At 40.2% G+C, this 11268-nt stretch overlaps 2 protein-coding genes across 2 annotated transcripts; both read right to left on the minus strand.

Annotated features, from left to right (window-relative positions):
• Nucleotides 1–248: 248 nt before the first annotated feature.
• On the minus strand, nucleotides 249–1482 carry Mlc2 (myosin light chain 2). The gene is made up of 3 exons (XM_069042361.1): nucleotides 1324–1482; nucleotides 682–1124; nucleotides 249–632 (listed from the first exon to the last, which is right to left on the minus strand). Exons 1-3 carry the CDS (start codon nucleotides 1324–1326, stop codon nucleotides 467–469), a joined length of 612 nt encoding a protein of 203 aa, XP_068898462.1. The 5' UTR covers nucleotides 1327–1482; the 3' UTR covers nucleotides 249–466.
• Nucleotides 1483–2493: 1011 nt separating this feature from the next.
• On the minus strand, nucleotides 2494–3619 carry LOC138126567 (pyridoxal phosphate homeostasis protein). The gene is made up of 4 exons (XM_069042360.1): nucleotides 3462–3619; nucleotides 3313–3405; nucleotides 2666–3265; nucleotides 2494–2614 (listed from the first exon to the last, which is right to left on the minus strand). Exons 2-4 carry the CDS (start codon nucleotides 3400–3402, stop codon nucleotides 2546–2548), a joined length of 759 nt encoding a protein of 252 aa, XP_068898461.1. The 5' UTR covers nucleotides 3403–3405; nucleotides 3462–3619; the 3' UTR covers nucleotides 2494–2545.
• Between the last annotated feature and the right edge of the window lie 7649 nt (nucleotides 3620–11268).

The following is an 11268-nucleotide window of genomic DNA, read 5'->3' on the forward strand; positions in this document are numbered from 1 at the left end:
TCTGTGTTTGCGACCGTTGCGGACCGCGGTCTGAACATCGACTCTTGACAGATTTCTAATTAAATATGACTTAAGCTAATTGGGTCATCTGTTACTACCACTTAAGTAGTGATAGAATGTGATGGTCGGTGGGGCGCTGACTCGTCCTGAAGGGAAATCATAGTGTCATTTGTTTCAGCGAATGTTTTATTTGAACAAAGTGACAATAAGATTTGACAGAAAATGCGACAAATAAATGAAACCCAAAGTAATATAAAATTAATGATTTATTGGTGGCCGCGTGGTGTCGAAGCGGCCGGAAATGACACAAGAAAAAAATGACGTACGACTTGTACAAAATGGCAATAACATCTTTGTAGTGAGCTCAGTGTGACAGATGGAAGGCCATATCATCCTCGGTGACTCTTAAGTGATGAGATAACTGCAGTTATGACGAGATGAGTGTGATGAGTAGAGAATGAGAGATTTAGGCGGCTTCTCCTTCGCCTTCATCCTCTGGGGCGGCGGTGAGAAGTTGGATGAGGGAGTTGGTGTCGATCCTGCCCTTGTCGTCGATCTCCATCGCGTCGAAGGCGTCGTCGACCTCCTTGGCGGAGAACTTGTCGCCCCAGGTCATGAGAGCGTGTCTGAACCTGCAAAAACGCGATCAGTCGACGAAACCGTGTCCGGAAGCGTACCTACCTTTCGCTGTCGATGGTGCCGTTCTCGTCGAACGACCGGAAAGCAGCGACGACGACTTCGTCGTCATCGGTGCCGCCGGAGTCTTGCATGCGGTTGCCGAACAAGCTCAACAGTTGGGTGAAGTTGATCGGTCCAGAGGCCTCGTTGACCATCTCGTCGAGCTCCTTCTCGTTGGAGAGTTTGCCCACGGCGTCGAAGGTCGCCCTAAGATCGGACTTGCTGATGATGCCGTCCTTGTCGTTGTCCATCAGTTGGAAGCCTTCCTTGAACTCAGCTACTTGAGACTGGGAGAACATGGAGAAGACATTGGAACCAGAGCGCTTGGCCTTCTTCGAAGAGCCCTTGGAAGAGGTTCTGGATTCGGCGGCTGGAGCCGGGGCGGGTGCAGCTTCCGCTGGCGCTTCTTCCTTCTTCTTCTTCTTAACCTTCTTTTCTTTGTCCGCCTGGAAAAAGACAGCACACCCAATTTAACACCGCACCAAATATAGTCCGCCGGCCGGAAATAGCCCCGAGGGGCTTTTCCGCGCCCGGAAATTCACTGTTTCTCTCCAACAATCGCATCACTGGGATCACAGACACTGGCACTGTGCAGGATTCGGGAAATGGGGCGGAAATGCAATCACCACAACCACGAATACTTACCATTGTGTCGTAAGTGTCTACTCCAATGAACGCCCGCGACTGGGGGACGGCGACGGCGACGCTCACTTAAATAAGTTCGGCAGCGACGCCAGGCGTACGTAATGTGGCGCGAGCCATATATAGAGACTGCTCAGAATAGAATTCAGATTGACTCTGAAATACTATAGCGGAATTCAGGTGGACCATTGTCGATTTTGCGGCGGTATGGCAACCCCGTAAAGGGTGGTTTCACCCTAGTTGCCCGCACTTTCCAAAAATCCAAAAATAATGCTGCTCGAGTTTTTAGCGCCAGGCCCCGCCCAATATACATCAAAAACTTTAATAAGCGCCCCATTACACAATCTTAACACGACCAATAGAATTTTTTACTCCTGAAAAGACTTTTTCAATTAGAAAAAGTATTTGGGGCGTTACTCCTTTACCCAATATGCGTCAAAAACTTTAATAAGCGCTCAATTACACAGTCCTAACACGACCAATAGCTTTGATTCAAATTTCTTGCTCATGGAAAGACTTTTTCAATTAGAAAAAAGACTTGGGGCGTTACTCCTTTACGGCAATGTTAAGTCACGTGTTATGCCTTGTTTTGCGGAGATTAGCTAAAGTGTAATGGAAGTGTGTTCTAAAATTAGAAAAAAAGGAATGTCGGCGTGTATTTTGAGAATGGGAGCACAGTTCATTTCTGATTCATTGATATTTAATTTCTGCAGATATAAAGTAGGTACTATCACCTTACGCTAAAAAGAGCAATAAATTATTTATGGTATTCGCTTGTTCTGTGGTTTAAAAATGTCTTTCTGTTGTGAAACATCTTCCCGGAATTAGATCGTTTTCAAGGTCGGATTCAAAAACAGTCTCAGGCTGAAATTACCTAGTTGAATGACTAAGAGAGGTCATTATTTGACCTAATTTCGGTGACTTTATAATTTCGTAATCATCAAAGCAGGTCATTTTTTCGGGTGATCGATATTTTGTCCCGATCTTTCCACTAAACTAAACTGTTTTTCATATTCTCATTTTTTCGTCAACAGAGTCGCTCTTTTATTAGTTTTCTTTAAGTATCTGCGAGACCTGTCACATTGGTATAATCTCTTTGTCGGCACTTTAGCCACTTCCGTCTACAGCGCATTAGGAAAGTAAATGACATGGTGAAGGTGAATATACAGTGAATTAACAAAATAATAATAACTTTTATTTAACCTTGATTTACTTATCTCTATTATCAATCTTTCTTTGGCCGCGCTCCAAAAATGGAAGATCCCACTCGGACATTTGTACTCCCCATCTCAATCTGAAACCAAGCTTTGCAATTAATCTTAACATATGCGTTCCAAGCACTCACGGCGTGCTCAAAATCGTCAGACATCCCCATTGACAAATTGAACTTTTTCCAATCGAGCCCCAACGCTTGACAGACCTCGTCGCGGCAACTTTTCAAACAAATAAAGTCAGGATTTGGACCATCCTCGACGTTATACCCAAATCTCCCTATGGTCATCAGTCCATCCAAGTGCAAATTGGGACAATCGGTCAGAACGTATTTGGTTAAATTTACAACGTCACTCGGTAAAATTCCATTCTTTTCTTCCTCTCCACTGGTATTCACTTGTATCATAATGTTCAACTTGGAATCGGGGGGGCCAAATTTCGGCCAGTTTTTATTTAAATTCGTGGCCAATTTTTGCGTGTCCACGGTCTCGACCATGTAAATGTTGGGCAAAGCCAACACTTTGTTGATTTTGTTGGTTTGCAAGTGACCGATAAAGTGCCATTTGATATCTTTACACTTTTCTAAAATTACAGAATTCTGCGCTTTCTCTTCCAGTTCTTGTACGTAGTTCTCCCCAAAGTGTCTCTGACCGGCGTCGTACGCCTCTACAATCAGCTCCACAGGTTTGGTCTTAGTCACAGCTACAAGTCTTGGAATGATACATTGCAATTCCTGCAAAAACACCGTCCGAAAATGTCGTCGATGTCTGCCACACTTACTTGCGACCGTTTCGAGCTGGCTTGCTCGATTTTAGCCAGAACCGCCCTTAAACCTTGTTTCACGTCCACTTCAGCCATTCTTCTGAGCATAACCTAAAAAATTAAAAATCATAACCTCAAATATTTGCCAACAGATTTGGAAAATTTACCAGGCTATTATTTTGTGAATTATCTAAATACCGAGATTACTATGCTTGACATCATATCAAGTCGCGGTTATTTCGACATTTATATGCAAAAGTTATTGACCAATTTTTAAAATGCAACGACCACCAGGGGGCGCTTTCTCACAGGCAGGCATCTGTCACAGCCTTCTACTCTTCGCAAAACAAGAGAAATCTACTAATGTCGACGGTCTGCAAAATATACACAGGGGACCAAAGAAACTAATTAGAAATCAGTTCAAAAATAAAAAAAGAATTGTATTTATAACTTAAGGCGATAAATCGTCGCGCTGAAGCTTGTAGTTGAACTACTCGCCAAAAGGTGTCGACAACAGAGAAATAAATAAGTGTTGGAATAAATTAGTTAAAATATAAATTTAAATTCAGGACAATACATGTTGTGAAAAAAACACGTTTTGAGTTTCATTTTTCAAGCGTTGCGTATTGTTTTGCAATAAGTTTTTGTTTATCATTTGTTTAGGAGAGTCTGCAAGGATGAAATTTGTGAAGTTTTGGTCGCACCGACAAAAATGAAAAAAGCGTGAAGATTAGTAAAGACAGGTGACGTTTTAATGCTCTCAGGTCGTTATAAATATGTAACACTTATAAATTAAGGAATTAGCGTTTTCTAAGTCCGGGGAAAGCGGCAGCGAGCCGGCCAGTGGGCAAAATGGACGAAAATTTATCGGTGTACAATAAATAATAAATATTATGGCGAGATCTGTCAGACCCGACCACATTTCCATAATTTACGGCCGTAATCGGCAAAGTTGCAGTTTTCTTCAATCAACAGGAAGAGCGCATTCCAGTTCCGAATGTAAAATTCTGATGCAAATTACCGACTTGTTTTACTCGTTCGAACATCTTTATTACACGCCTGTTAATTAAATCCCGATAGATACTTTACAAACAACATCTAGTCATTTAATTACGCTAACTGTGCATTTCGTGGCAACATTTTTCGTATAATACCATAATTTATGAGCCTCATTACTCACCGGAGATTAATCTCGCTCGGTGCGAAAATCCCGACGGCCGCCAGTTCTGTCCGCGGTCCGCGCGCGTTTTCCCCGCCGAAATTTCGAAAGTCGACCGTTTAATTTCGGATTTCCCGGTGGACGTCCGTCCTGCCGTGGCGTGTTATTAAGTCATAACGAGGGTGCCCGAATTTAATGAGGTTTTTATGCAGGCAATGACAGTCTTTTGTTACAGTAATGAGTTTAGGGCTGTCAATCGTCGGGGGTATTGTTGGCGAGCGTTCTTTTGTCGTGTCGCTCGTCGCCCCATACGCGCCCCTATGGCGGCAGAGCTTTTGGGCGATTTTCGCCCCCGGCGAGGTCCTTGGGGTGTTCATATGTAATGGACGACGTGCAGTACCGTGATGTTTGTGTATCACGACGATGGCTTTGTGGTTAATGTTCGGTTGAATGGAAATGTAATTGTGCTTTGTACACAATTCGGTGGTGGGATAACGCGTGGATCGCAACGAATTTTACTTAATGGGTCCAAACTAAATATCATTTATCACTGGACCACTGGCACCGTGTAATTTTCGAGCGGATTCTCTAATTATACGTTATGGATATATGGACGGAGTTGGGCGCTTTGTTCCGATGTTATAAATAAATTGTTGATAATTTGGGCTTTTGGGGTTTCGTCACAGGCCACGGAATTCCTCAGCTTTGATTCTCGATTCATCCGCTCTTCTCGTGGCTGCAAATGCCAAATACCATCTGGAACAGAAGAAACATCAAAATTGTATCTAACCTCACTTTTTGCGTTGTTTGTGTTTTTACTCTGTACACTGACGAATGGTGCGTTCACAATCGACTCTTCAACGCCAACTTTGAAGAGAAATTTAAACGAACACCCGATAGAATCATATCAAAAGCAATCTAAGTGATTCAGGATGATCAAAACGAGATAAAAAAATCCGATGTCCGTTGGTGTTCCAGTTTATCAGGTGGTACAACAAATAAAAAGAAAATTAAATTTAATTACTTTCATTTTTCTCCTTATCTATTAAATTACACAACGAGTAACATTATTAGTGGAGATTAATGAATCAGTAAGTAATTACATAATCGTAAATTAATTAATCTCTGCCACCAGTTAATGTCTAATTAATTAATCTCTATCATGATATCACGTACTTGGCAGTGAAAATGTTTACTGGAAACTGGAAGTGTTGGTGATTTCTTCCAAAAACAAGGAAGAATTGACGAGAGGCAAAACTAGAAAAGGATCGAGTTCGTGGCCGAGGCCACTTACCCAAATTGCTTTTTAAATTCCACCACCGAACAAGGCAAACTGTGCATGTTTACGGATTAATCCGAGCGTAAATTAGCACAATATCGACACGTCTAGGGCACCTTTTGAAAATTAGCTGCTCATTGTCCCCCGCAACGACATACCTGACATCGGACGTGTCCGAACCGCCCGAAACCCGTACAGATAACGATCGTTTTCAGGTATTATAACCCCAAATAAAGACATTTGTTAGGGAATACAGCGAAAACATAATTTAAACGCACTTAATTTTAAAATACAAACCAGAAAGCTCGCTTTAATAGCCCCACGATGAGATTCCAGGGCCGGCCGCCGTGAGAACCGTCGCCTCAGCCCGGAAAGCGCTGTAAAAGCATCGTGAAAGCTCTCCGAGGTAAGGGATGAAAAAGCGCCTCGAAACGGATACCTCGCACCGTACCACGTCGGGTTTCAGCGGGGCGAGAGGCGGCGGAGCTGGCCGGCGGTGGCGTTCTCGCCCTCGACGGGCTGAAATCGGATCGTGGAAGGCAGGGGCAGACGGACGGACGTGTCCAACGGTGCGTGAAGAGTCATCTGTTGTTAACAATTATAGGCAACTTAGTGACACAATGCAGCCCTTACCATATAATAGAGTGGATAATGCGCTGCCATTATAGCGAGCATTGTACGCTCCGAAATTAATCGCTTGTGAAATATAAATTTATCTGGTAGTTAATGGCGTTTCGTTTGATTTGGGTCGTAATTTGTACGGCGTTGCCTCACAAAGACGCCCGTCGATTTACGATTTTTTCACGAAAATCTGGTGTCAAACGATCGCCTTGATAAACTCGTTATGAATTATAATGCATGTAAATGCGTGGCTTTATGGTAATTTCCTCCTCATCTAATTACTTGATGTTTTAGTGGACGCCATAAAACGGGATGGTTATGTCCGCCCGGCCGGAGCGGAAATTTAAGAGACAATTTTATTTCCCGACCGAATATTGGACATAATGTGAGAGACGACGCCGTAATTTACGCCAATTCATAAAACCGTCCATGGAAATTCTGTTGGTTCAGGTCTGCTCGTAAAGCGGTGACTTCGACGGTGAATTGGATTATTTTCGGGTCTGTCAGCGGCGGGAGGAGAAAACGCGCCTCGGAGAATCGCTTCGTGTTGTATAAAATTGATTAAATTATTTTCGTATGTAAAAATCTGTTGGCACGGAAGAAACGTCGACAATCTGGCCCCTGCATCAAATTTTATTTTCATATTTACATATTCATGTCACTGGAATTTTAAAATCTACTCTTTATTTACTTCTTATCGAGAACAAAATGCTCTGTGCTCTATGACCATTCGGCTGTGAAGTCGCACTCTTAAGATCATAATTTAGACAACATTTTCTTTCCTTATGCAAATTTCACTTTCTAATCACCATTTATTTCCTCTTTGTCGAAGACATTCTGACCTATCACACTATGGCTCTGTGTTGTAAGGAAACATTTAAAAAAATGTCAAGGAAACTTGCAACTTGCTGGTTGCTTCAGAAATTACAGTTAAAAAAGTTACTTAAAAAATGTATCGAGTGAAAATAAAAATAAACGAATAAATTAATTGTAACATTAAAAAATTATCACGTAATAAAAAACAATAAAATAAATGCCCACAAGCAATAAAATATAATTGTTATTGCACAGATAAAAGTAAATTGTGATTGTAGAAAATTTTGAAAAATATTTACAGTGTTCATGAGATCTGCCCACTTCACTTCTACCAAATATCGAGTGTTTTTTAAACTTCACCTCCAAGTTGGTCCTGAAGAGTCGATTGTGAACGCACCACTCGTCAGTGTGCACTGAAAAAACATAAACAACGCACAAAGTGAGGTTAGCTTGTAACAGCTAATCTATGATCTGTAATCCGTGGTGCGTTCACAACCGACACAACAAACCATATTTCACTTATTTGATTTGGGGATTTTTATTTTTTGGACATTTCTGTACAATTTAAAAGACCAGTTGAAAACATACTTTGCTAAAAATATATTTTTTATTATCATTGAAAATAAAATTTTATATTTTATGCAGCTGTTCACAAGCCCATTATTGAAAGAATCTTTTAGAATCTAAATATTTTGTGAATGTTTATTCAAAAATTTAATTAGAAGTGGAAATCTTCACGAGCATGCAACAAAATTACCATAAAACTTAGTTATCATTCTAAAGAGGCGGAAATTATAATTAGAAAAATTTATCAAAGATGTTTATCACATCTATGTACACATTTAATCTCCATTAAAGCTTTAACTTATCTTGGACACAGTGGACATTTGAACAATTAATTTTTTAAGTAACGACCTTCATAAATTAAATTACAACTGTATAATGTTGAGTACTGTGGTGGCAAATAAAATTTGATATTCTGCATTTGTAAAAAATACGTTCATCAGATCTGCGCACTTCATTTCCATCAGACTTGATTTGCATAAATAATTATTTTATTCAATTAATAATGCTATAGTGTTACTTCACTGCCATTGCATCTGACGAGCAGATAAAGTTATTATCTCCGGTGACGAGCGGCAGATAAAGTAAACTACACTCAAGAGCATAACTATAGCACCACCCCCGATTTTCCAGATTTTTTCCCTAAACCTTTAGTTAAGATAATATGGCTTTAGGGAATCATAAAACAATCAAAAAGAATAATAATCAGCAAGTGTAGTGCCAGTAGTGAACAAATTGTGTGATTTATTGCAGAAAAACTGAAAATTCAAATGTGCATAACTATAGCACCACGCAATTTTAAATAACAAAAGTAAATAAAATGAAAGATGACTGTGGCCCGGGCCATGCCACGACTATCTAACATAAACAATCGATAAATTGTTATCAACAATAGTCATTAATTCGTTAGAGTCAAGTTCAAAATGCCTCGTGGTTGTTATTTTTCTGAGTTGGAAAACGGTAAAATTTTGGTTTTTCAAAATGAACGGCGAAATCTCTCTAAGAATTAATTGAACGATTCCGCAAAGTTGTGTCAAATTATTTAAGCAACTCTGCTAAATATGGCACAAACAAAAAGGGCAGCCCAAGGAAAAGCGGTTTCGCCTAGGACTGTGAGAAGAATAATTGTCACAGCAAGCAACAGTTTGAAAAGTTGCCCAAGAATGTGGAGCGAATGTCTCACGATGGACAATAAGAAGGATTTTGAGTAAAAATGAACATATCGTACGTCAAAAATTAAATAATTTCCAAAACTCCTTTTTAGACACAAAACCGCTAGGTTGGAATTTGTCCATCAGAACATGAACTGCCACTAGGAGAATTCAACCTAAGAATTTTCAAAAAATTTAAGTTTTTTTGAAGCATATTCTTTTCAGATAATTTTTCCTGATGAAAAAATGTTTAAATTAGATGGGCCAGACGGATTTAATTGCTATTGGAGAGATTTGAGAAAAGAACCGCAATACTTTTCCAAACGAAACTTTGGTAGTGGCACTCTAAAGGTGTGGGGAGCGTTCACCAAAACAGAGGTTCTAACGCTAGCTTACCTGTCAACACAAATGAATAGCAGGGAATATCCTGACGTTCTCGAAGAAGATTTGATACCTTTTTAAACATCAACAACAATCAACAATTGCTATTCCAACAAGATAACGGCCAGAAACACGTCAGCAGAAGGTCGATCAGGTCGTTCGAAGTTCAAAATATCGATTTATTAGAGTAGTCCTCCTGTTCCCCGGACATGAACCCAATTAAAAACCTTTGGGGCACCTTGGTTCGTCGACTGTATCAGGATAACAAACACTACGAAACCATAAATGAACTCAAAATTGCTCTAAATGGTTGGACCAATTTAGAGCCTGAAACACATAACAATTTGGTAGACAGCGTGAACTCTAGAATCTTTGAGCTAATTAGGAAAAATGGGGGGGGGGGCAACCCACCATTACTGACTTAAAAGAACGTTTTGTAAAAAAAATTGACATGTTATTTAAAATTGCGTGGTGCTATAGTTATGCACATTTGAATTTTCAGTTTTTCGGCAATAAATCACACAAATTGTTTACAACTGGCACTACACTTGCTGATTATTATTCTTTTTGATTCTTTTATGAGTCTCTAGAGCCATATTATCTTAACTAAAGGTTTAGGGAAAAAATCTGGAAAATCGGGGGTGGTGTTATAGTTATGCTCTTGAGTTTAGCTATAAAACTTCATTTTTGCTCCTGACAACATAATACACTATTTTTACAGTAGGTATAACAATTTTTTATACACTGTCATCACGTGAAAAAACGAAGATTATATTATCTTCCCGTGTCATCTGTCCATACTTTTGCAAGAACTTGACCTCAGCACTAATTCTTGTCAAGTGGTCAACTCTAAACACTAGAAAGATCAAATTATTAAGTGATTTCGAAACACCGACGAGTTATTTTGAAAACTTGAAATTTAATTATTCACTTCGCACTATATTTATCTTGTAATAATAACGACAAATCTAATTATGATTAATTTCTTTTTAATAGTCCCAAACAACAGTGTTGTTGCAAAAGCTCTCAGACGAAAAACTTTGCCGACCGGTTCCGGGTCACGCTCTTCTAAATATTTAACCCAGTTAATCTGAGTGACAAAATTAATTATAACAAATAAATGTTGGTCTTCGTCTCGTTATCGCGTTTAGAATAGAAACAAATTGACTTTGACTTGTTTCCCAACTTTTTGTTTACAAAACACCACTATCTTAATTGGGGTAATTAATAAATTACACTCAAACGTAACACATTATTTTCGTTGCATCATACAGAAATCAATCGATAGCGCCCGAAAGGTCAACTCCCTCCCATAGAAGAAAAAATCGCCCCCGAAACCCCTCCCTGTCAGGGCGATATTATTCAGGTCTCGCCCGGTCGTAAACCTTCGGTCTCCAAAGCCCATCGCAATTTCGCAGATTTAGCACTAGATCGATCGTCATTTGGGGCTAAGGGGGCCATTTTAAAAAGCTGAAAGCGTACTTTGCGGTGTTGAACTGTTCGCAGTATTGTCCTCCCAGGACTGCCAATAAAATCATAGCTTTCAGACCGGCTGGGTTTTTGCGAGCCCCCTCGTCTGCCCGAAATAGAGCACTTAAGATGCCGACGACGGATTAAATTTTCGACCGCCAAAAATTATCTCATTATCGGGGCTGTTGATTTTTTCGGTTTTAACGCGTTCCGAGTTATTTATCGCCGGAGCGAGTGGGCGGAGGGCCAGATGTTGTCGACGTTTTTTGGGGAAACGCGCCGAAATCTGGGGTGTGATGGATCTCCCATGGAATTCTTTTAATTTCGTGATAAGCGACCAGACGCGAAATGTCCGGTTGCGACACTTGAGTCGTTATTTCTGCGGGACTAATAAATTGGGCTTTGAGATCCTGTCAGAGACAGATAAATCAACTTATCACGGCAGTCAGGCAGTTTAATGACGGACCTTTCGGTTGTTAACGAGATAAGGACCAGTCGATTTATCGATGCGTAATTGTTTCCTAATTTGGGAC

This window comes from Tenebrio molitor, chromosome 3 (assembly GCF_963966145.1).
Source record: "Tenebrio molitor chromosome 3, icTenMoli1.1, whole genome shotgun sequence".
Classification (NCBI taxonomy): domain Eukaryota; kingdom Metazoa; phylum Arthropoda; class Insecta; order Coleoptera; family Tenebrionidae; genus Tenebrio; species Tenebrio molitor.